Below are 25,305 nucleotides of genomic sequence, written 5' to 3' on the forward strand. Positions count from 1 at the left end.
AACTGTGTGGTTGTGCATTTCCTGCTCATAAACTTGGCATCTAAAACCTTTTTACCGTGGGAACATTTGGCTCGTAGCCTACAATAGGATAGTACATATCATTTCCTGTGGCATCCATATTTTCTCTATGCTTTATTTCTCCCTCAACCTTCCAACCTTTTCAGCCTCCCCCCCCCAAATCAGCTGTAATGACTGATGTCTCGAGAACGGGAATGGAAGTAGAGTCTATATGCTTAAACTGCCATATTTAGGCAGGGAGTATGATTATAAATCTAACCTACCATTTTCTTATGTTGGTGGTGACAAAAATATGCTTTATTCTGTCATATCGCATGAGTATCCCTCTGCATAAACGCCCAGTAGAAATTTAGCCACTCAGGGAAAAAGTTTCAATTCTAATGACAGATTTTCAGTGTACAATTATGTCGAGATTAAAGACGTAGAATAAGATGCTTTCTGTTCTGAGATACAGCCTGGAGTAAATTGTAAAAAACGTCCAGGGAGTTTATGGAAAATAAAGATCTCCTAGTGGCTATGAAAGGTCAACATGTTTTTTTTATGAAAGCTCCATCTCCATAGGGAAATAACAGCATTCTCAAAATTGACTGCTGGACTATATAACAATATGAAGTCAATGATCACTCTTAACCTCGATTGAAAAAACAATAACATTCGAAAAACAATTTGATTCCAGAGGACATCTTGTCATATTTATACTGGTGCGCATTTTCAAATGTCAACATGAATGAACCTCAAATTTAAGGCCAGCTGACTATGATGGCAATAAATGCACAGTCATGCGTGAAATATGGTAAACGTGAGAAATAACATTGGACCTCTGTAATAAACACACACTGATGCATGTAGTTATAACCTTTGATAAATATGCAGTTCTAATTGTCATCCAAAATTTCAGACAGAAATCCATACTCTGCGAGCGTGAACAGGATCGTTTCCATCTTATATTAGTTATTTTTATGACCTGTCTGTATATGTGTACTGTGGCCAAACGTCTGTTCCCTCTTCATTCAATGGTTTGTTGTATCTAAGGGCCTACATTTGAGCATTCACCCAGACTAATGAGGCGAATCTGTTTTTCAACAGACTTGGCCATCGTCCACTGGTCTGATCATCCCTGCCAGCTCCTGGGTGCCGGCTGGGATGCTTTCTGCCCCGTTCTAGTCCTTCGCTTACATGCAAGACCCCCTGCAGACACCAATTCTAGGGTACCCACTATTACTCTGCCGAACAAAGGAAATAAAAGCCAGGAAAACTTCAAACAGGAATGGCTGCAGAGCTTCTGTGAATCTGATAAGGGTGTTGCAACTCAACAATACAAGCCAGGTCTTCTAAAGCAGTGGCTCTGAACCACATTCCTGGTTCTGGTTTGTTTTGCATGTGCTTTTTGACACACCCATTTCAGGTCTTGGGAGTTTTTAACTAATGAATTGATGACCTCAATCGGGTATTTTTGAACTGAAACATGCCAATGTGCAGTGTTAGATGAGCTCCAGGAATGTGGTTGGAAATCGCTGCAATATACAACCTATGGAGCAGTTGTGAAACAGCTCCACCATCAGTTTGCCCACCAAACACACATCTGTTGACTATCAGTCAATAATCCAGTCTCGAAAGCGGTGAACGACATGGTCGTCAGCAATGCTAAAGCACATCTAATGATAAAACACGTGAATTTCCTTTTTTGAAGAGCCTCAAATGCTTTAACATGTGCAACAAGTATTTTTTCCACCAGATAATTCCATCATGATGTTCTACAGAGATTTGATCTCGGACTTGCTCCAACACACTTTGTTAGACGTTTCTAACGAGTCTGAAAGTCTTGATTGGCTGGTTTAGGTGTGTATAATCAGGGTTGTAGCTGCAGTACAGTGGCCTTCAAAGAACAGGAACATTCCTAAATAATAATGTAGAAGAATAGAAGTGTGACACATACTGGATCAAGCCTGCCATATTCAACATTAAAAAGTTGAAGATACACTGAATCTTGTAAAACATATTTAACATTCACAGTCAATGCATGAAAATAAAATACTTTTAGTACAAGAGTATATATTTGTTTAGATTTTAGTCTAAAATGTATACCCTGTTATTTACGTCATTACAGTTGTAGTGTACATTACATTGTATATGGAGTTCCATAGAGTGAGTCACCAACAACAAAGCTTATTGGCAATTTAAAACAGGTAATGGCAAATGTGACCCTGGACCACAAACAGTCTTAAAGTCGTTGGGGTGTATTTGTAGCAATAGCCAAAATGCATTGTTTGGGTCAAAATTATCAAATTTTCTTTTATGCCAAAATTCATTAGGATATTAAGTAAAGATCATGTTCCATAAAGACATTTTGTAAATTTCCTAATGTAAATATATTAAAACTTAACATGCATTGCTAAGAATTTCATTTGGACAACTTTAAAAGTGATTATCTCAGTATTTTTTTTTGCCCCCCCCTAGATTTCAGATTTTCAAATGGTTGTATCTCAGCCAAATATTCTCCTATCCAAGAAAACCATACATCAATGGATAGCTTATTTATAATTTATATATAAAAATTGACACACACACCGTTTTGTGGTTCTGAGTCACAAATAAGCATTCCAACTAATATGTTTACCTCTTTCACGTCTTTCACATTCTTTCACAAACACATACATGCCTTCAACAAAGAAAAATCCCCCATTACATTTCCTCATGGATCCAGTAACATCAGCAGCCTTTACCGTGCATGTTGAACATTTCGTTGTATTGAGATGATGTGTTCATATATTGCATATTTATTCAGTCTGCATCTGAGGTTGTTCCTGTTTTGCATCTAAATTCTCTTCAAAGAGAACCTCAGGAACACGATGTAATTGTACACTGCAGAACAGCTTTAAAAAGTTGAGGCACACCAGATCACTTGATGTAACTGCTCTATAAATGTTTAACACCATTTTTTACAATATAGGTCTAACGGGGTACATTTTTAATTGGTTATTTGTCATCCAGGAGACACTTTCACAGTACACTAATTTTATAGAGTCCACCTGGAGCAGCCTTAGGTTAATTGGTTTACTCGGAAGCACAATCCTGAGACGGGATTTCTTAACTTCATTTCAGGACTTTGAGGTTGTCGGTTGGGATGAGCCACTGTAACACCTTAACTCCTTAATGGGACCTTTTCTTAAAAGGGTTTGTCTGAGGACATTATTAATGGTTACACAGAAAAATGTACTGTTCTCAGAAAAAAAAACATGCTGTTAATCCATTCTCATTTTTGTAAAGTACAAAAGCCTGTAATTGTCACAAATACCCCCACCCCCCTATTTTAAGGGATTGTTCACCCAAAAAGCAGAATTGTGTTATTCACCTTATTGACCGTTCCAAACCTGTTATGATTTTTCTTCTTCTGTGGAACACAAAAAACTTTTTTTGTAGAACATTGTGAATCAAACAACGGAGCCTATTGACTTCCATTGTATGGAGAAAACAAATATCTTTGTGTTTCACAGAACAAGATCCTACAGGTTTGGAACAGCATGAGGGTGAGAAATTTACAAACATACAACATATCAACATATTTTGAAACATTCCTAGACTCTTCTTTAATTATAACAGAGTAGTTAAAAGTAAAAATTGCAGATGACAGATCTATTCAAAGGATGTGATTTTTAGACCGTGTACTTTTCTTCCCCTTGTCTTTGAGATTTGTGATAGAGCGTGTAACTGTTGTAGAGCTCATTGAACACTTCCTTGACACCCATTTGAAGGGTGGTGTTCAAAAACTTAATGTCTTGTTCAACACAATGGTCCAGGATACAGTATATGCCCTCTGTTAGATGTGCTTTAATTTCTGGCTGAAGCGTCACCTAGGAAATCAGAAGAAAACACAGTTAAGAGTACACAATGACAACAATTATCTGCGATGCGATTGTTCAGTGCAGTAACACGGGTCTCAGGCCAGTTAGAGGTCAAATGCATTTAACACTTTTTGACAGAAACAATTGTCTCTCAACTCACACTGGGCAATGTGTTTCTACTTCCGAACACGACCTCTAGTTTGTTAGACTAGTGTTATTGCAGAGAGTGTAGGACATGGGCTCAGTCCCAGTGCATCAACTCTCAAGCTATAATTGTGTGGTTTAAGATTTATGACACTGAGAAGATTCTTCTAGAATTTTCTAGCAAATATTGGCAGGCGGTTCACGAGAGCAGAACACAATTTCAGTAAGGATTTGAGTAGAAATTGGCATGGGCATGTGGCAGATAAAAGCAATGACTCTAGTGCCTTACCCTCTGCAGTTCACTGACATATTGTGCAACAATGAATGAAGACAGGACGGTGAAATCTTCAGCCGTACTGGCAATATGAGTGTACATCCTTTCCACCAGCATGGCACACTTCAGAAGACTCTCTCTGTCTTTCTCAGAAGCTGAAAAAAGAGAGAGTAACTGTAATATTTTAATTAAAACTGTTAATGCATGTGATTAATTATAGTTAACACAGTTGGTGCATTTAATTAACATTTAATAATTAACAAATTCAAAAAAACTTAGCATGACCTCCATAAGACACGTCTGTAAACCTTTAGATGGGTGTGCATATCGATTTACATTTTAATGTTTAATATTCCATACTTACGGTACCTTTAATCGAAACAACAGGTTTGAAAAAAAAAAAAAAAAAAAAAAAAAAATCACAAAAAATACAGTACTTGTTGTGCAATAAAATTCATTTCTTATTCATGGAGATGAAAAATGTGGCCAAAAACCTCAAAACCTTGTGGAAAAATTTTGAGATGACAACTATAAGAAATTACAAATGGCAGAATATCACTGAATAGCTCACTTGCCATTTCCACTCCATAGCTTTCAGGTCTTTATTTTGAATTTATTATAAATGATAATTATAACAAAGATTTTGTATTGTACTGAAGTAGTATAGCAAGTACTATTGAAGCATAACGCATTAAATGTTTTTAGATTTAATTCAAAAATAGCATTTTTTAAAAACACTGACTTAAAAAGGACACATCAAAATATTGTAATATCTATCTACAAGCGAGTAGAACTCTGTAAACTTACAAAAGCGAAAAAGTAGTTCAAGGATTATTCTTTCGATTAAACTTCAGAAAACAAAACTGACTGGAAACTGCTTTCAACAGAGAAGCCTGTGATTGGCTGCAAAACTGCTAAAAACTTTTAAATAAACTTGTGGTTTTGTCATTTGAACCAGATATGAATTGGTAACAATGGTAGCGTAAACCACCTCTTCCCTCACAGGTTATCCGTTTTGACCTCAAATAGGTGAATTTTCACAGAAAGGTGAGGAGTTCGCATCTATAAGGCTTTAAGTAAAGTGATGGTGAAATATTTGTTATGATTATCAATGCTAATAATGTAATATTTTAAGAAAATGATAATTTAGCTGAATAGGAAATCCAAAAAGCACATTTATTTGAAATACATATTCATACATGTAACAAAAGACCTAACTGTGGATTTTGATCAAATAAATGCATAAATAAATGAATAAATGTATTTAATTGAACAAAAATATTTATAATAAATCAAATTCTTACCAAACATTTGAAAGCTAGTGTGCATTTGCCCAGTATCATCAAACCATTAATCCCCAATCACTAATTTAAAATACATTTTAGGTTATAAATATGAATCCTGGTTAAATCTTTTCAAAGCCAGATTATCTGTCAGACAGATAAAAGTGAGCATCAAATTCATGTTTTGAAAAAGCACCATAAGATGATCAATAAGACTGAAATTGCCTCACATTTCAGTTCTGACCAAACTTTGATGTCAAATATGAAAGTCTCAGAAATGAAGAAAGACTAATGGACAGAGAAAAAAAGGCTTTAAATCTTAAGTCATGAAAAGAATTCTCAATTCAAAAAGGATACGCCTTCAGTGCTAAAAAGTGTTGAGCCTTGAGCTTCAGGATCAAATTCAACCCTCTTTCTTCGTGGAGGTTTTTTCTCCTTCACTTCACTTTGAAATTCAATCCACAGAGCAACAGTCTGCGAGCGTATGTCTCTGAACACGACTCAATGATGTCTCATTAGGTGAATCATACCTCAAATAACGTCTTCTTTCTGTACAATAAATGAATTCAGTGCTACTTGTAGAAGCCGAGGTATCAGGAGATATATGGCTCTATTGATACTCAATAAATAACTCATTGGTTGAGAACAGAACACTTTTCATATCAAACTTCAACTGTAATAACTCGCCAGCATAAGGTGCTTTCCAGTTTCTTTTCTCCACTACAGCCAACAATAACTGCAGACATGCTGACAAGAAAGGGCCTTTGAATTCATTGAAGTTAAATTAGTTTGCTTGCACAGAAGTCTTATGCGAAAGGTTACCACAATGAGATATAAAATATTAACAGCCAGGAGAAAGTCAGCATTGATATTTACACAACTATAATACCCTCTAATTATCAATTAAATAGGATTTATGCAACAGCAGGGTGAATAGATATCAATATTATTATATACATTTACTGTACAAATGTCTGGGGGCCAATAAAACAGTTGAAAGAAATTACTATTTTAGCCATCAAGAATGCATTACATTTATCAATGGTAATAAATACAATAATTATATTTCAAACAAATGCTGTTCTTTTAAACTTTCCATTTAGTAAAGGATTGGTGGGAAGTTTCCACAAAACTATCATACGAGTAATATTTCTTGAGCACCAAATCAGCATACTGAAATGATTTCTGAAGTGTGTGACACTGAAGACTGGAGTAATGGCTGCTGAAAATTCAGCTTTGCATCACAGAAATAACTGACATTCAAACAGAAAATAGTTATTTTAACAAAATGATTTGTTTTACTGTATATGCAGATTTTTATGAGCATAAGAGATTTAACTGTACCTAATCTTTAAATATAAACACTTTGAATGTGGCTAATATGCTTACCTCTGTCAGAGTCACCCCGCTGTCTGCCTTCGTGCATGACTGATGAAACCAAGCGATAAAAGCAATTCAGGAAGGTGGGAGAAGCCTTCAGCATCACCTGCAAACATTTAAAGCTTTCAAAACTGGTGCACAGCTGGGCTCGGTGTAAAATCCATTAGCCTTTATGTTTATCCAATGAAAGCAAAAACATCTGACCCTGAATCAATTTAACATTTTACTATGACAGAAGTATTAGTTGAATCCTAGCAACAACAATATAACCAAGATAACATTGATTGGTGATTTATAACTTTTTATTTGGCCATTAAGTTTTCTAAAAAAACAACAACAACAACAACCATGTCTATTTAAAGGCTTGCTACTAGCAACTGTCTGGTTTTCAACATCATCTCATACTTTGAAACAACACGAAGATGAGTAAATGATGACAAAATTGGACAATTTTCTTGGATGAACCATCCCTTTAAGACAGAGGTACAGAAACAACTAAGAATGGGCAAGTTTGAATTTGCAGAAATGAGTTCTATGGACATTCCAATTAACTGATTTAAATCTCTGACTCAACATGCAAGTCTCCTACTTTCACTGCAAGCAACCTGTACACCTGTCCCAATATTCCTTACCTACACCAGACACTATGAGCTCGTTACCCCTCAGGATTTGTGGCAACTTCCCAAACTACATTTTAATTTTCACTCATATTAACTGCAAATGAAACACCTCTCTAAAGCACTGTAATATTCATTTCTAAAATCAAGCAGCATTAGCCTATAATACGCCTATTTGCATAAGAAACAACAAACAACAGCACTATCCAAAGCATCTCAGAGAACTAATTTACCAATTCAAGTTTGATGTACCATATTTACCATGACATAGACAGTAATGTGATCTCATTGTGCACTTTACAAATTGTCTTTTACTAAAAAAAACAAACAAACAAACAAACAAAAAACAGTCAGTCTCAGTAACAATGCTTTGAACGAAATTCCACATTATATTGTATTTATTACCAGATATATTATAAATGTGTTTACTAACTGATATATTGTATTCTTTATCCATGCTTTTGGATTCTTTTTTCCCCTGCCAGACACAGTATGTTGGGTGTGTTCATGAAACAAAATCCTGGAAACCACATTAATAAAACATTTTCCCAACGCAAGTGCAGATAAACAGATGTCAGAGACCCGTCTTTAAAAGAACGATAGCATCTGAATTGCAACTCTGAAGGAATACAATAAAACGACTATCTTTTATCACATTTATGCACTTATCTGTCTCTGCCTCCAGTCCCAGGATGCTCACCTGAGGGTAGCAGCGGATAGTTGCAAACAAGGCTTCATGGATGGCCTCAAAAACAGCATGGTAGTCCTGCATGGAATGACTGTCGAGAGGCACAAACTGCAGGGCACCCAGAACCAAAATGACGTGGTGCTGGTTGGAGATCTTTGCTTCACTCTGCCGGAGCAGGACAGTCAGAGTCTCCAGACTTGGTAATGTCAGAACACGAGTCAGAGAAGGGATCTTGCTGGACTCCTTTATAACAAACTAAAAAAAAAAAAACACAAACAAAAAAAAAAAAAAAACATAAGAATTTTAATAGTAACGTTTAAAACATCAAGCACAAAAAATATGTAAGAAATGATTGCTATTACACACAAAGATTGGGGTCAGTTAATTTTCAGTTGTTCATAGAAGATTTATTTGTTTGAAATACTTCAAAATAAAAATATTTGATCCAGTAAAGCTGTAATATTGTGAAATATTTTAATATAAAATATATTTTAAAATGCTATTTATTCCTGAATTTTCAGCATCATTACTCCAGTCTTCAGTGCTACAAATATGCTGATCAAGAAGCATTTCTTATCATTATCAAAGTTGAAAATGGTTGTGCCTCTTAATATTCTTGCATAAGCCATGAGAAAAAAAAATCCAGGATGTTTTTATGAATAGAAAGTTCAAAGAACTGCATTTATTCGAAAAAGAAATCTTATGTAAGATCTCTTAGAAACTAGGCTGACATTTACCAGAAACCCTGCAGACACCTTCAAAAGCAGCACAATATCAGTTCACTTTTTAACAAAAGACTTTTTAACTGCAGAGCAAAGGCTCAGTGTTATAAAATATTAATCACAAAAGTGACGATTACAGAGCTTGTTCTATATTTGTGTACTAGTATAGATGTGTGTACAGCATGAGGTGAACAAAGCTTGTGGTCGCTGTGCTAACGGCAGCTCTAGTATGTCAAGTTCTGACATGGAGAAGAAAAGTGCAGTGATAAAAGTAATCTGACAGGCACACACAGTCCTTCTCTGAGTGAACTCAGTGACATAGACAAGACTTTGAAACCTGACTTTTCCAGGCAGATGAATTTTAATGCTAAATCAAGACAAGAGAGAGTCAGGCCGGTGGGTGAGGTATGTGATATGTTTTACAAAGCTAGCTGCATGGCGTTTTTCACTGCCATCTCTCTAGGCACCCTTGAAGGATGTTACAGGCTCCATAGAAACAAAGCTTTATAGTATTTATTAATGTCCCACATTTTTAAGCAAGAAGTCCAGGAAATTATTTCTAAAGGAAGTAAATAAAAGTTGAAACGTGAGCCTCACGATTTTTGTTAAAGCAATACTTCCTTGTGTATTGATTAAACTGTAAAGGTATCTATATCGAATAATGTTTTTCTTTGTTCTGCATTTTCTTGTTCCTGGGTTCAGTGGCTTTACTATCGTTTAAGGTTTTTTGGAAGACAATGCTTCCCTCAATTTGTCTATAAATTGTTACAAAAAAGGTAGGATATAATTTTTTTTCTTAAAAAGATGATTGCATTAAAAAGAGACTGGTAGAAATGCATGTCTGATTAATCTTCCTAATTCAGAGGAAAAAAAACATCAAATGGGAAACAAATTGAAAACAGGTATTGAAATACTTACAATGAGAGTAGATATGATTTGTGGGGTGATGAGCCAAAAAGCCTTTGAGCAATACTCTGGAAACTGACAACAGGCAAGCAGCTTTATAAAAGTTACCGTGGCCAGAACCTCCTGTGGGAAAAAAAACAAAACAAAACATCAAGGCACACTACAAATATGCTTAAAATCTCTTATGCTTTGAGAAAGAATTTTGTTAACTTATTAGTTTCAGTAATTTGTCTGAATAACAATCACAGCTTGATTTATGCAACAGCAAAGACAGATCCTATTTATCAGATTGCATCAAAATGCAAATGATAAACTATTCTCTGCAATTTAATAATAAAACTAATTTCCCAATACCTTATTCATCTAATTGTACATGCATTAAGTTGGTTTTGTCCTCTGATCTGAAATCCTCCATTGGTGTTTGTATTTCACATTAAGTCAATTTCAATAATATTTAAATTTCATAAGATAAAGAATGCAAATTACATTATTATTATTATTATTATGTGTCCTGTCTGGGCTTTACGCCCTAATAAATTTACAAATAGTGTCATTTACTGGACATTAGGGACTTTGATCTATAGATTTCAAAAACTGAACAAGCGTGTTTAGCCTGTAAACAAAGAGATGGCATTATGCAATATATTCACTGCATGTATTAACTTAGTACACATAACAATAAACACTTCGACACTACAAGAATCTTACAGTGCAGTGGCCTCCTTCAGTCTTAGCTGGCACAAGTCCCTCTCTGAGCATCAGCAGTAACAGATGGAACTGCTCTTGAGAACAGCTGGACACCAGCTGATTTAGCAGCTCCTTTACTGGCTCCTCCAGCTCCTTCACGTCTGACAACGACAACCACGTTCCTGATGAAATAAGTGACAGACTGTTTACAGAACAGGCAGAGGGTTCACAAAAATTTGGGGCATCAATTCACCCAAATCAAGCCAGTGCATTGAAAAGTTTTAGGATATTTTACCTGACAGCAGCGCATGGATACTCTGCAAAATATTAATATGGAGTTCTTCAAGATATGTCGCTTTGGTCTTTTCCGCAGCCATGTAGAACGCAGAGAGATAGTGAATTGATGAAATGAGGAAGTCCATAGGGCGGGGTGCCGGGCTGAGCTCCTGTAAGATTTGCTGGCAGAAGCTCCGGTAGAACGCCATGTGGGATATTTTCTTCTGCTTATCATTTTCAGAGATTGAGGCTCTTGCTAGCCCACTCCTGATCATGACTGTTACCATTTCAACAGAAAAGGACTGAATCTGTCTACTTCCCTTGCTCACCAGTATAGCCTGTATGGCTGGCTCCATGACAGAAGTGGCCTTCTCTAACAAATGAGTTAAAGTCTGATCCAGCTGTTTGTTCTTGCCCAGGCTTGTGATCATTTCTTTGCAAAGCGTGCTTAAAGTTACCAGATGGAGTTGTAGCGAACAGAGATCCCCTGCATCCACAGCCAGAACTCCTGCAGTGAGGTTACTTTCAACCATGAAGGATGTAAACTTCTCCAGATTGAGGCACACGCTGCTCTTCCTGCCGATTATGAGCTGACTTAGGGACTGAATGAAGTTTTGAACTGACTGAAGGAAAGACAACCAGATCAGGTCATCCAAACCCTTGAAGAGCCCCTTCCTGCTCCGAGAAAAGAGGGAAGTCATAGTTGCCTCTAAGAGAATACTTCCATGAACAACTTTCAGGATCGTTTGAGAGTTTTTAACCACCAGGAATGAAGCCATAATATTAAAAAGCTCTTTGAGCAATACAATAGATGCAGAGAGATCAATGCTTTGATCACACTGAACACAAGAAGTCATCGTGAACAAAGTCAGAAAAAGTTCTAAAAAGTCTTCAGAGGACATTGCATTTGCATTCAAGAGACTTGTGACTTTGAGCAGCTGCTGTAATCGATCTGCCTGTGTTTTGGATAGAGGTATGGAAGAGCTCATTCTGACAGAGTCCAACATCTTTTGCCCGATGGCTTTCAGTCTCTTCATGTTTGTTTCTTCATCTTCAACTCCAACCATTTCCGCGCAAGGTTTGAAAAACGAAGGATTGACGAACTGAACGTGTGATGAGCCAGGCTGTCCAAAAAATTCCTTGATGATGCACTTTATCACTGCAGAGAAAATCTCAGGGAGCTCACAAAGAACAGGACTCTCGAGTAACTGCCTGGATATTAACGAGACAGAGATCCCAGTGTTCTCCAAATTGCTTTCAGAGGCATCCATACTTTGAAGCAAAGACTTCAACATGCATTCTGCAAAACAGGATGTGTCATTTGGTCCAAGATAAGGGGCAATTAATGGAAGATTGGATGTAACAAGAAGCCAGTGGGCTGCCATATAAGTGTTGGCATTTACAGTACAAAATTGAAAGTCCCAGATTTGGTTGGCGTCAAGCATCATTGAAAGTTCTTGCCTTTTTAGAATAAACTGAGCCATTTTCTGCATCTCTAATGCACCTGATGTTTCAATAGATGGTTTGAGCAAGCACACCTTAAGCTTGTGGAGCGTAAGGAGATTCTGTAATAATTTACAAAGTGGACTGTCTTTGTCCCTCAATGTCAAGGCTTTATCCACTAAAGCGCCCCTCTGTGAGCCAGTGGGTGATGTGTACTTAGAACAGTGAATCTGGAAGAGCGTATCCACTTCAACCCAAGTATGAGTAAGCAGAAGAATCACCTCTTGGACCTTCTCCATCCAAGGACCTTCGGGGACAATGTTTTGCTTCAACAGGTCTTCAATGACCTTCAACATCTCCATCATAATATTCTGAGTCTTCTTCACGATTGGCACAGGGGTGGTATTATCCAGGGTCTTAAAACTGAAGAGTACAGAGTAGAGGAGCAAACTCAAAGAAAACACTTTCAGCGCCAAATCCGATGTTTCATCATGGATGTGGGGGAGAGGAAAGCTCTGCATCTTTTTTAAAATGAGCAAACAGATCTCGAGATTTTGGCTCGGAGGATTGTCTAGCAAACACTGACTCAGGGCCTTTTGTATCGTTTCGGGCAACAGTGGCGGTCTCAATTCATCCGCTGCAGGCCGACACACTACATCAAGCAGCTCTTCTATAAGTTTAGGCAGCTGTCTGAGTTTGGCATAAGTTTGCAAGACGAAAGACATGAGTGCTTCTCTGGCTTTCCTAACACGTACTTCCATGTTGTCTGCATCAACCCACACAGCTGAAAGGAGCTCATCTAAAACTGGCTCCAGGATATGGTGATTCAGTGCGAGCAGAGCTCTGAGACAGCGGTACCAAGCTGGGATGCCCATCTGGATATTGTTAAATAATAGGCGAGCCAGTTTCCTGTAGAAATTCAATTGTACCTCTCCGTGTTGAATTCTGTCTGCAGCCACATTGTAGATATCACCAGCCAAACAGGAGTTCAGGAGGTTCTCCAGAGTGAGTAAAGCAATACCCCAGTTCAATGCATTAAATTTCTCATCAATATCCAGTTCTTCCGTCAACCCCAAAGCAGTAATGAGCTTAGCCATGAGATGGAACATCACTTGCTTGTTTTCTCCCCCTTTACAAAATGAATCTAGGGCGAATTTAAATAACAGATTGAGTGAATTTGATTTAACAGCATAAAATAAAGCCTCTTCCTCTTTGTTAGCTCCTTGGACATTAAGTTTTAAAAGGATCATACTGACAGGGCCTTGCAAGTCCTTTCCCGCATGGCGCTTTTTGACCCCAGCTTTATCCTCCGATGGTAAAACTTCTTCCTTGTAGGACAGCAAATGATCAGGAACGAAGAGCGCTGACTGAAGAACAGCGTCCACTTTACTCCGGATTTCCTTGCTCAGATTCTGGCGAATCTTGACGTCATCCTTCTCAGTCCAAACTCTAGTGTTCAGCAAGTGTCTGAGCAGGAGAAGAGGATGAAGGAGGTGTGCTGTTACCTGGGAAAACACTCGGTTGGAGTTTGCCTGCTGTTTCTGCACTGTTAGGTAGGTGCTGAGAACAAGGAGGAGAACCTCAAAGACTTTGAGAGAGAGAGGCTCCTCGTTTTTCTGCTGCCTGAGCTGCATGCTGGACAAGCCACAGAGTCGACTCAAGAGCTCCACTAACAACTCATACTTAGCAGTGTAGGTCACAGAAAGCACTGGAGAGGTCAAGATGCCATGGCAACAGCAAAGAATGGTGTAGAAACTGACAGATTTGAATCCTGAAGAACAGTCCAAAATCCTGTCATTGATAATCTGGGATAAAATAAAACAATTGATGAATGCAGTGTTCACGTTTACAGATTTATTTTTAGACCAACAATTTATTTAATATTTCTTTATTCTATATTTATTAGTTTTGCTCATTCTTACTCTGAATAAAATGATACTTTTAGTGATTGAAAACAGCACTGACAAAATGTAAGATTTTATATTTTAATTTAAACACGTACCAACACGTTAACAAAAACAACATTTAAAAACTATCCTTATTGCAAATAAAACAGAGTATGCTTTATATACATTATTGTGAATGTTTTAGTTATTCTGCATTTTGTGTGCATTAAAAACTTCACCTTAATTTTGACTGTGTTATTTGAAGCAATCATATTCGTTCTAAAATATATATTTCAGATAATTTTTGTATCAACAGCACATTTCGATAAGTCTTTAAAAAATCTTCAGAAAATGCATTGTCTTTGTTAAAGAAAATTAAATAATAATTCTCAATTCTCATTTGAGACAAAACTGGAGTGCTGGTAATTACCTGTGCTAGTGTGAGACGAAGGTTAATGGTTTTTCCCTGACTCAACACATTATGAAGCTTCTTGCTGTGAAGGATATCATCTAGATAGGCCCATAAACCCTCCACTACCTCCGAGGGTACGTCCACTTTCTTACTGTAAAAACCAGCGAGGACATGACTTGTCCAGTCAAACAGAACCTTTGATAGGGAAAGAGGCACAAATGTTTATAAAAAATATTCATTTAAAAATAACACCGTAGATATGCTAGATAGACACAGTTAAAAAATTTGAAATGTTATACTCTTAAAAAATATTCAGACAGCCTATATCAGAGAAATTACCTGCTCTTTATTAGGAAGAAGGCACTGTGTTGATATCCATGCAAATCGTGCAAGTTTCAGTTTGTCTGGCCAGGGTGTGCTGGGGTTTTTCAGTTTCAGATGAATGCCAGAGTAAATGGCAGCCATTTCTAAATATCTTTGTGTCTAAAAGAACATAAACAGAGATTATCATGCTATGTTTACATATATTTAGAACAATTACATATTAATAGAAGGTTGGCATTAGAGGTAGACCATCATCAATATGGACAATTTTTTTAACCAACATTCGCACCTCATAATAAATAAATGACACTGTTTGATAGCAAATTAAGAACAGAACCCAACAACAGTATTTACAGGTACTATATACATTTTTTTTTATTTAATATAAATTACTAAACTTCAAAATAAAAAACAGCCATGATGTTCAAGTGAGACATCTGTAGTTCTGAAGACTAAAATCTAGCATAATAGTTAATTCATTAATAATTTATTCTTTATGAGAAAAAAAATATAGAATAGTAGTAGTGTTTTTGAACCATACTATAGTAAAGTACTTGAATTAATAGAATTTATGGCTGTAGTAACACAACTATACTAATATATAAAATATAAAAATTACTTTACCCAATACTGTACTAAGTTTGCTACAAGTGTAGGATATATTAATCTGCAATACACAAGTTTACTGTAGTAAAAACTAAAATATACAACAGTATGTATTAGAGCTTATCAGTTTGTTATAGTTAATACTACAGTAGACTGTAGCATTATTTAACAAAGTTTAATGAATGCCGCAATATACAATATGATACATTTTTACAAGAGTGGTTCAAAAACACTACAGTATTTACTATAAATCACTATAGTATTTTTATTACGTGGGTTAACATTATTACATAGCTAATTATTATGCACACGAATCTTTCATAAACACATCAATATTCTACTTCAGAAGTCACATAAAAACATAATAAAGTAGCAGCAGATGTCTGGCAGCCCCTAGCGAATCACCTCGCGAAACAACATTTTTCAAACGTGCTTGATTTTATTGAACAAAACGGACCGTGGTATAACAAGTGTTACCGTAGTCGACTTTCAATATAATGAGATGAACTATCTAAAATACTTACAATCTCATCACACACGTGTTGGCGCCGCGGAATCTGCAAAGACCTCTAACCTCTTCACTTTAACACCAGACAGTAATAATCGAGAACGAGCATCAACACTTGAGCACATAAGCATATGAAACGGGTTTACTGTATTGTAACAAAAATTTTGTAGACATGTGGATTGCCTCAGAAAGCCAGTAATGTTTATAACGCCGTCTTGCTAACATGTAATGTAATTTATACCTACGTTAGCGGGAGGACGTTACCTTGTGACTAATGTAATAACGGCATTACAGCAAACTACACAAAATAATAAAAAATACTGTCTGAAATTCGAAATTTCAGTCACCCTTAATAGGGTTTGAATGATTAAAAAACGTCAAATAAACGATAAAACACTTGTTTAACAAGTGGTCGTTTGATTAAACTTTTTTGACTTATCGTGTCTGAGAAAGGTTTCGTGAGGGATCATAGGATAGATAAGTAGATACCGCATTAGTTAGGGTCTTTGCAATTCCGCCATATTGGAAAGGTCAATATCAACCCGCAAGACATGTGCAACAGGCATTTTACACGAGTAGGTTTTTCATAAACGCTCAACAGTTGTGCATATTGTAATAGATACAGATTTCAACAGAAAACTGAATATTAGACAAACGCTATCTGTAATAATACAGATGTTCATAAACACGATCCGGTATATTTAAAGGTTCAGTTTTAAAGCAATAGAGAAATAAAATAAATAAATCCTGCAATCTGTAAACATGCACTATATAATACTTTATACACTTGCTACTAAATCATATCACAAATAAACATTAATTATCAGCCATTTCTACCCGAATATATAAACAATGTAATAACACTTTAAACGCATAACCACGTTGACCTTTCCAAAATGGCGACTCTATCGACCAAAGCAATGCGGAATCTCCTTGTTAACATCTATGACCGAGATCGTCCATTGGTGTAGTAGCGCTTCGCTTCCTCGAAACTCAAGGAATCACAGGGGGTCACCTTTTTGACCATTATTTATTACACTCCAAACGCCACTTTTCTGTCACTGGAACAGTAATTGAGGTTGCGTTGAGCAAAGCCCGGCAGATGTCGTGTAGCAGGTTTTTGTGACAGGGCGATGCCGGTGAATGCACTGGGCGTGTGTGAAGATAACGCAAACGAGGGCTGGATGTGAAAACTGTCAGGAACAGATAATGCTCAGTAACCGTCGACCCCGGCTTGCAACAAGTCAGTCTTTCTAAAGAGAGTGCCCAGTACCATGAAGTCAAGAGTGTGTCCAGATACTCCGATATTTACAGCACCTGCTTACTCACGGGTCATCTGACTTTATACAGTAAGTTTCGACAGACGATGATTAGATGAGACTCGTGAACTTAGTTTTGGTCGTCTTCTCCAAATACACGAGACAATGTTGCGAATGACAAGATTCACACTAAGGCCACTACAGCAGTGTAACATTACCTGCTGTGGGTCAAATGCATTATATCATGTATCTAATCGGACCTCAAGAACGCCACGGAAAAGGCAGCTGAGCGAGAACGGATCGTTTGAGGTCCGTGTGATGCCTGTCTGTAAGGGAAGGAGCGCGTCCTGGCTCTCTTGTCTCAGACCTGGGGGGCTGTTTCCGCCCGAGAGAGCGTGGGCACGCTGCAGACACTCGGCTGCTCTCTATAGCACATCTACGGACTCCAAACAAACCGAGAAGTCTGTGGTAAGTCAGGAGAGCAAAGTCAAAACCTCAGAAAACTCGCTGCGTGTTCCCTCGGAGGATGTCAAGAAGCTGCTGCAGCTGGCGCATCCTCAGCGGTGGAGGCTGACAGGCAAGTCACCTTCATTATTTAGTGACCGTTTTCTGAGATTGATCCAACTGTTGATATTTATCTCATGTAAATTACCTTTATGTAAGATGCATATCATGCATCTCAGAGGCTGAAACTTACAGCAAATAATAACTGTTAACTTGATGTTAGTGTCAAGCGGCAAAATTTTAGTTATTAGAGCTACTGTGTATGTGTTATAAATACTTTTTGTAACCGAAACTAAAGAAAAATGCAAATTAAATTAAATACCCACTTGTGTAAATGTATCTCGCAAATGAGCTTCTGCCTGTCCCTATAGCTGCCGTGGGGTTTTTGGTGATCTCCAGCTCTGTCACCATGTCTGCACCGTTTTTCCTGGGAAAAGTGATCGACACCATCTACACTAGCCCTGCAGAGGACTTCACCTCCTCCCTTACCTCCCTGTGTATCTTGCTAACAGGGGTCTTCCTCTGCGGGGGCGCCGCAAATGCTGCCCGTGTCTACCTCATGCAAATCTCAGGTGGAGTCTTGAGGCAGATCGTGTAAAACAGTAAAGATGCTTGGCAGCGGAGTAGGGACTTGTTTTGGTGGGGGATTTGGGGGTCAATAAGATTTTTAGGTTCATTTATGTTTTTTTTTTTGAATAATTAATACTTTTAATCAGGAAGGACACAATAAATTAATCAAAAGTTAACATAAAGCTATTTAATTAAATAAATTAGAATGATTTCTGAAGGAATAAATTACATTTTAAAATATATTTAATCTTTTTTATATTTCATATTTTTAATGAATATTTCACAACATTGCAGTTTTACTGTATTTCTGATCAAATAAATGCAGTAATGAACCTTCTTTCCAAAACACAAAAAAAATCTTATGAATCTTTTCCATTTTATGATTGAATTTGTACATTTGGGGGGGTTTTTTACGCTTCTTAAATGCATTAATATTTAGTTTTTCATCTAAAACATTGTGTTGACCAGCATGCATTTTTGCGCCTGCTCCCTAACAAGCGTTTATGGACGTCCACAGGGCAGCAGATTGTTCGGAAGCTGCGGGTGTCCCTTTTCTCCTCGATCCTGAAGCAAGAGGTGGGATTCTTTGATAAGACTCGAACCGGTGAGCTCATTAACCGCCTTTCGGCAGACACGGCCATCGTCGGGCGCTGCCTCACTGACAACCTGTCCGACGGGCTGCGTTCCCTCGCCCAGGCAGGGGCCGGAGTTGGCATGATGGTGAGATGCTTGTGACAGTTTGACATTTAGCAGCCAATTCCCTTTACAAAATCTGACTCTGGTTACTTCCCGATGAGAACAGTAAAAACAGATGATTCTAATGTCGCTGCACATTGACTTCTTGTAACGGTTCCTTATTGAACTTAAGTGTTTACAGTGGCTATATGTGTCATGTTTGAACTTCAGAATGTGCCTGCATTCATCACAGATTTTCTTCTTTTTTTCCCCTCAGTTATATGTGTCACCTAGTCTGGCAGCTTTTGTGCTGATGGTTGTTCCTCCTATTGCCTGCCTGGCTGTAATTTTCGGTCGATTCCTGCGATCCATATCGAGACGCACGCAGGACGCGTTGGCAGAGGCTACACAGGTAAGAGGTCGTGTTTCCTTTAAATGGAGCTTTATTGCACGTTTTATTGCAGATAGGGAAGTACGGTTGCCTTGTTCGGTTATCATTTGACTGCTGGATTCATTGCTCTATCGTAAGCGTAAAGAGGCCAAGTAGCCAAGGGATGCTTTTACTCTGTAGCTGCTCTGAATCTCCTAGTTGGCAGAAGAGAGGATCAGCAACATACGGACAGTCCGGGCTTTTGGAAAAGAGCTGACGGAGGTGCAGAAGTACTCTGAAAAGATTGACTATATTTTTGCACTGGCTAGGAAGGAGGGCGGGCTGTCTGCTGGATTCTATGGAGTGGTGAGATGCTTAATTGTTGCGCAGATATTTAAGTTGCGTGCACGATTTGTACTTTGTAGTTCAGAATCATTTGTCCAGTGAAGTGAACTCTTTACTTCTGGTTGAGGTTTGCATTTCTTTCACAGACAGGACTGAGTGGAAATGTCATCATCCTGAGTGTGTTGTATAAGGGAGGTCTGTTGATGGCCAGTGAGGCCATGACTGTTGGGCAGCTTTCCTCTTTCCTAATGTATGCCTTCTGGGTGGGCATCAGTATCGCAGGTGAGGACGTGAGGATATACGCTACTGTTCAAATGTTTGGGGTCAGCATGTCTTAACATTTCTTTTTTTAAACAAGAGCTGTTTTAAACAACTTTAAACAATCTTGTACAAAAATGTTTAGTAGTTTCAAAGAAAATATTAAGCACCACAGTGTTTTCAACGATAGGAATGTCACATGAGAACATGTTTATATTAAAAAGACCAGTATTACTGGTAACTCCAGGCTTTGGGCGCTTTCATTTTCACTTTTGCAGATTTCCTTATTTACAAGATCATTGTTTGATAGCCTTACACTTTCTAAGACAAACAGTACAATCGATGATGATAATGTTACATTTATTAAGAATATAAAGGCGAGGCACGGCAAGTTTTAAATGAGAAACTCTTTAGTAGAGCTAAATAAATAAAAAAAACAAATAGTAAAGCCTCTCACATGAAGGAATGACATCAGGCCAACAGCAAAAATCACAAGGGTTTTTTAAGTTCTCACATGTTCTTCTTCTTTAAATGAGCTTCTTTAAAAAGCAGTCTTATACTTTTACATGATCTAATCTTATGTACACATAATGTTTTTTATACTTAAGTGAAATCTGACTGCAACTCATTTCTGAAGGATCTTGTGACACTGAAGGATGGAGAAATGGCCGAGGAAAAATCAGCTTTGTCATCACAGGAATAAAATAGGTTTTGAACAAAAATTAATAATAATGTATAATAATTTTGAACATTAAAAAAAAACCTTCTGACCCCAAATACTTCAACGGTATTTTATGACCTTCTACATATAATAGTATAAAAGTACTTGTATGTTTTCTGATAACTTTTCTTTTCAGTACAGTCAAATCCAGGGCTTGATTTTCAGTTTCCACATTGGGAGGTTTGCATAAAATCCGCTTGATTTAGGTTATCTGGTACCAAGGCATGCTTTATCATTTTTGTAGTCAGTGTGCAACATGAGAGCAGGCACAGAATAGGTTTCTTTCAACACAGTTCTGTTGGGATTTCCCAACAAAACCACTATTGTGGGGGGGTTGAGTATCTCACACTGGGCCTTATTCATAGGTAGAAACCAGTCAAGCTGTACTTTTTCCTGCCCTGTATAGAAGTTTTTAAAGAACTTGTCATTTTTCTGCTGATTAATTTTAAGGTTTCAGCTCATTTTACTCCGAGTTAATGAAGGGACTTGGTGCTGGGACTCGTCTATGGGAACTCATGGACAGAAAGCCTGAATTTCCTCTCAATGGTATACAGAACTACCTAAAATCGTGTCTAATTAGTTCCTAAAAAAATTGAACTTATCAATTATGAATTGCATTGTCATACTTATTTTTGTGTTTGTTTTTTCTTCTTTAGAGGGGCTTGTATTAACACCAGAGCAGTTAAAAGGGGAACTGGAGTTTCGTAATGTGTGTTTTGCTTACCCAACAAGGAAGGATTCCCCCATCTTCCAGGATCTAAGTCTGTCTGTGCCGGCCGGGTCAGTGATGGCAGTGGTGGGATCCAGCGGTTCAGGCAAATCCACTCTCGTGTCACTATTGCTCCGACTCTATGATCCTGATTCAGGTGAGAACTGAAAGTAAGAATATAATGCAAAACCTTTATACTTGTATACTGATGTCCCAAATAAAACAGCAGTGAAAATTGCATTGATGAATACGCAGGTGTGGTCAGTGTGGACGGCCGTGATATACGAGACTTGAATCCTTACTGGTTGAGGAATCACATCGGTACTGTAAGCCAGGTAAGAAATGCCACCAGCAAAAGGAAAAGCGGACAATCTCCTGCCTGCGTTTTACTCATTTTGGTGTGTGAATTTGTTTGTCGTAGGAGCCAGTTCTATTCTCCTGCTCTATTGCTGAGAACATTGCTTACGGGGCGGCAGACACAAGTCACGTCACAGTGGAGGACATCTACAGGGCGGCGCAGATCGCCAACGCTCATGACTTCATCCAGGAATTCCCTAAGGGCTATGATACAGTGGTAGGAGAGAAGGGGGTATTGCTGTCAGGTATAAAAAAAATCTCTGATACTTGTAAAATTCATGCAACAGGACACAATTGTCTGTTTATAATTCACCTGATAATTTATGCATAACTACATTGATTTGTTAAACAGGCGGACAAAAACAAAGAGTCGCCATAGCACGAGCCCTGCTGAAGGTAATCTTTCCTCTGTAGCAGTTTACTGAATTTTAAATATTTGTTGTTTATCACAGAAACCGTAAATCTATGTTCTCGTGCTTTTCACAGAATCCAAAGATACTGTTATTGGATGAAGCTACGAGGTGAGATGCTGTTTGTATACTTCAACTTGTAAATTCACTTGTATTTAAAAATAAATACACCGAAAAATTAACAGTAGCATACCAGTTAAAAGAATGTAAACATTTTCAAACTGTGGAATCTTCTGAACTTCCAAATTCCTAAACCAGCAAGAATTCCCAACTGCTCACTTTTTATATAATATTAGCAAATATGTAATATATAATGAAAATGTTTATTTTTGTATTTCTGGTCTTTATTCTTTTATTCATATGTATTTAAAAATAACTAATGACTCCAAAAACATTTCAGGGTCTTATGAGGACAAGTCAAAATCTCGACTTTATCATCACGTTATCTTGTTTTATTAATAGTATAGTACTGTACGATCTTTACATGTCAACCTTGTTGTCATGATTTTAAACAGAAGAACCGATCGTTGAAAACTACCCTTTGCACAAGGTTTATCATCGAACCTGTCAAACTCTCATCCTATTAACCTTTTTTTATTAATTTATCCTGAGATGTGCAATGCAGTTTACTTTTTTAAACACTAACATTAGCATTATTTTATAACTGAAACCTTCAAAAAATAGCAACCAAATTTGCAAACCACAAAATGCAAAGGTTTCCAGAGAAATGCCATGATGAGAAAAACTGAAGTAAATAATAAGACTTGCCCTGGTGTCTGTTTCAGTGCTCTGGATGCAGAGAATGAGTTCCTGGTACAGGAGGCATTAGAGAGGCTAATGGACGGCCGCACTGTGTTGATCATCGCTCACCGTCTCTCCACCATTCAGAGCGCCGATGCCGTGGCTGTGCTGGACCAGCACCGCGTGATGGAGATCGGCAGCCACGCCACACTCCTTGCCAACGACCAGGGGCTTTTCCGCAAGCTGATGGAGAAGCAGGCCTTTCTGCAGGCCGCGCAGAAACACGCTCTCTCCAAATAGAAGTCATTTAAAGACTTCAAAGGGAGCGCACAAATTCAAACATGTTTAAAGGCATTTCATATGTTTTTTTATTGTGCACTCCAATATGACTGAAATGTAGCTATTTATCATAAACTGCCAAGTAACTGGAAACCAGTTGTATACTGATCATTGTTAAGGACAATGGCAAACAGTCACGGCTTACATGCTGCGGACCTGATATAATACTCATACGAGTTGCGGAAAACACTGCTTTTTAAATAGTTTTACGCTTTCATAGCCCAAGAAAAACATTAATACATTACAAAGAAAGCTTTGGAAAAGCTTGAAAGGAATATGAGGGCGATTTGAAATAAGAGACCGAGTTACTTGATGCTACTGCTACCATTACTTGTAATAAATCACGTCACCTTTTATTAAGGAACGGGTGATGATCAGTTTATTGAAGTGTACCTAGGGCCTCAGTCAGGAAACACAAACAGAATGAATTTCTGTGTAAACTGCACATAAAACAGTAAACTGTTGCAATTGATTCACTGGGGATATTTACACAAGAATGATTTATGTAAAACGTAAATTAATTTCATGTACACAAATCCATTCTGCATAGGTTTCATAAAGAAGTACTTCGTGAGGGTGATTACAGACGCAGTCCTTTCTTATCACCTTTGATAATGACACAGATGTCAGTAAATCGTGCCTAGATCATAAACCATAAGCTTTTACTGGGATGTAATCCAACTCTAACCCAGTTACAGTGCCATTGTCAGTAATGAAGATACAATTTTAGAAGGATCACCTGTATGAACAATTGTAAAAGAAAAAAGGATAGATATGATCGTCTCAGTTGTATTTGAGAACAGACACTATAACAGAGATATTTTAATGTAACTTTGAATCAATATATATTTATATATACATATGAATCATTTGGATAAGAGGAAATCTATTCAGAACTTTACAAGATTTTAATATTTAGTGTGGTAACTTATTAGGTTTCGGGTTTGTGAAATGTATGTGTTCGTCTGTTTATTTTCTATTGTTTTATCTGTACTCTTAATAAATTACATTGAAGCACTGATTGCTTTAAAACGCTGCCTTGTGTTTGAGAACATAAATGATTTTGGCTGCCAAAAGAGGGTGCTGTTGACAGTTGGAAATAAATTGCTAGCTATTTTGGAAAACCAGAGAGTGATGGTGATAGTTGGGTAAAGGCCTTTAAACAGAATTGGATCTACTATGGCAAAGTACTGTTGATGCAAGATTACTACTTTAATCTTATAGTCTCTCAAATAGTTAGGGTCACTATATTTGTGTGAATTGCACTACACCTAAATAAATAGTAAAGTGGATTAATTTGCCATCATTGTCTCCCTCTCCTAACCTTAGGAACTAAATCATCGGCTCTGATCAATTTGAAAGAGGGAGACTAGATCAGACTGTTATGTTTGCTGAAGCAGTAAGCTGCTTACCCTCAGTGACTGACCACGGGCTTCATTGACTCACTCAGCTCAACATAAGCTCTAGGGCCAACTATGGCAGGATATCTGCTTGCACAGAGACGGGCCTCTTTTGAATGAAGTATGCAGAGCAGTCACCCACCTCCCTGCTCTGGAAGGAAAAAAAAAAAAAAAAAAACATAATCAGCATTTTTTTTGTCTTGCTTTTCAGTAAAATATTTGAAAATCCTTAATACAAAATATTCACTTGAGAAGCAAATCAGCATATATAAACTAAGAGAATACAGGCAGAAAAAAAATATATATACACACACACACACACACACACACATATATATATATATATATATATATATATATATATATATATATATATATATATATATATATATATATATATATATATATATATATATATATATATATATATATATATATATCACTATATCGATTAAACTAAATATAAGTAATGTTACGTAATATTATATTATACCATCCAATTCATTTGCTTGAAAAACTGGCTGTAGTAGATTTGTGAACAGATGGTCCAAATGTTCCCGAGTGTCTAAAACAGAAAATGTCTACAAGGGATCAGACCACCCACAATCCACTTACATTGTCTTCGTATACG

At 37.3% G+C, this 25,305-nt stretch overlaps 2 protein-coding genes across 2 annotated transcripts; one reads left to right on the forward strand and one right to left on the reverse strand.

Moving 5' to 3' along the window:
* Positions 1–2,547: 2,547 nt before the first annotated feature.
* Positions 2,548–16,832, reverse strand: urb2 (URB2 ribosome biogenesis homolog). The gene is made up of 10 exons (XM_043254957.1): positions 16,033–16,832; positions 14,918–15,061; positions 14,597–14,773; positions 10,857–14,085; positions 10,583–10,743; positions 9,887–9,997; positions 8,259–8,501; positions 6,951–7,047; positions 4,294–4,433; positions 2,548–3,869 (listed from the first exon to the last, which is right to left on the reverse strand). Exons 2-10 carry the CDS (start codon positions 15,041–15,043, stop codon positions 3,672–3,674), a joined length of 4,482 nt encoding a protein of 1,493 aa, XP_043110892.1. The 5' UTR covers positions 15,044–15,061; positions 16,033–16,832; the 3' UTR covers positions 2,548–3,671.
* Positions 16,833–17,019: 187 nt separating this feature from the next.
* abcb10 (ATP-binding cassette, sub-family B (MDR/TAP), member 10) lies at positions 17,020–24,309 on the forward strand. The gene is made up of 13 exons (XM_043254958.1): positions 17,020–17,852; positions 18,151–18,351; positions 18,867–19,069; positions 19,302–19,436; positions 19,614–19,760; positions 19,886–20,021; positions 21,169–21,264; positions 21,375–21,584; positions 21,683–21,762; positions 21,849–22,029; positions 22,137–22,180; positions 22,271–22,305; positions 22,980–24,309. Exons 1-13 carry the CDS (start codon positions 17,441–17,443, stop codon positions 23,233–23,235), a joined length of 2,136 nt encoding a protein of 711 aa, XP_043110893.1. The 5' UTR covers positions 17,020–17,440; the 3' UTR covers positions 23,236–24,309.
* Positions 24,310–25,305: the final 996 nt, after the last annotated feature.

This window comes from Puntigrus tetrazona, chromosome 13 (assembly GCF_018831695.1).
Source record: "Puntigrus tetrazona isolate hp1 chromosome 13, ASM1883169v1, whole genome shotgun sequence".
NCBI classification, from domain to species: domain Eukaryota; kingdom Metazoa; phylum Chordata; class Actinopteri; order Cypriniformes; family Cyprinidae; genus Puntigrus; species Puntigrus tetrazona.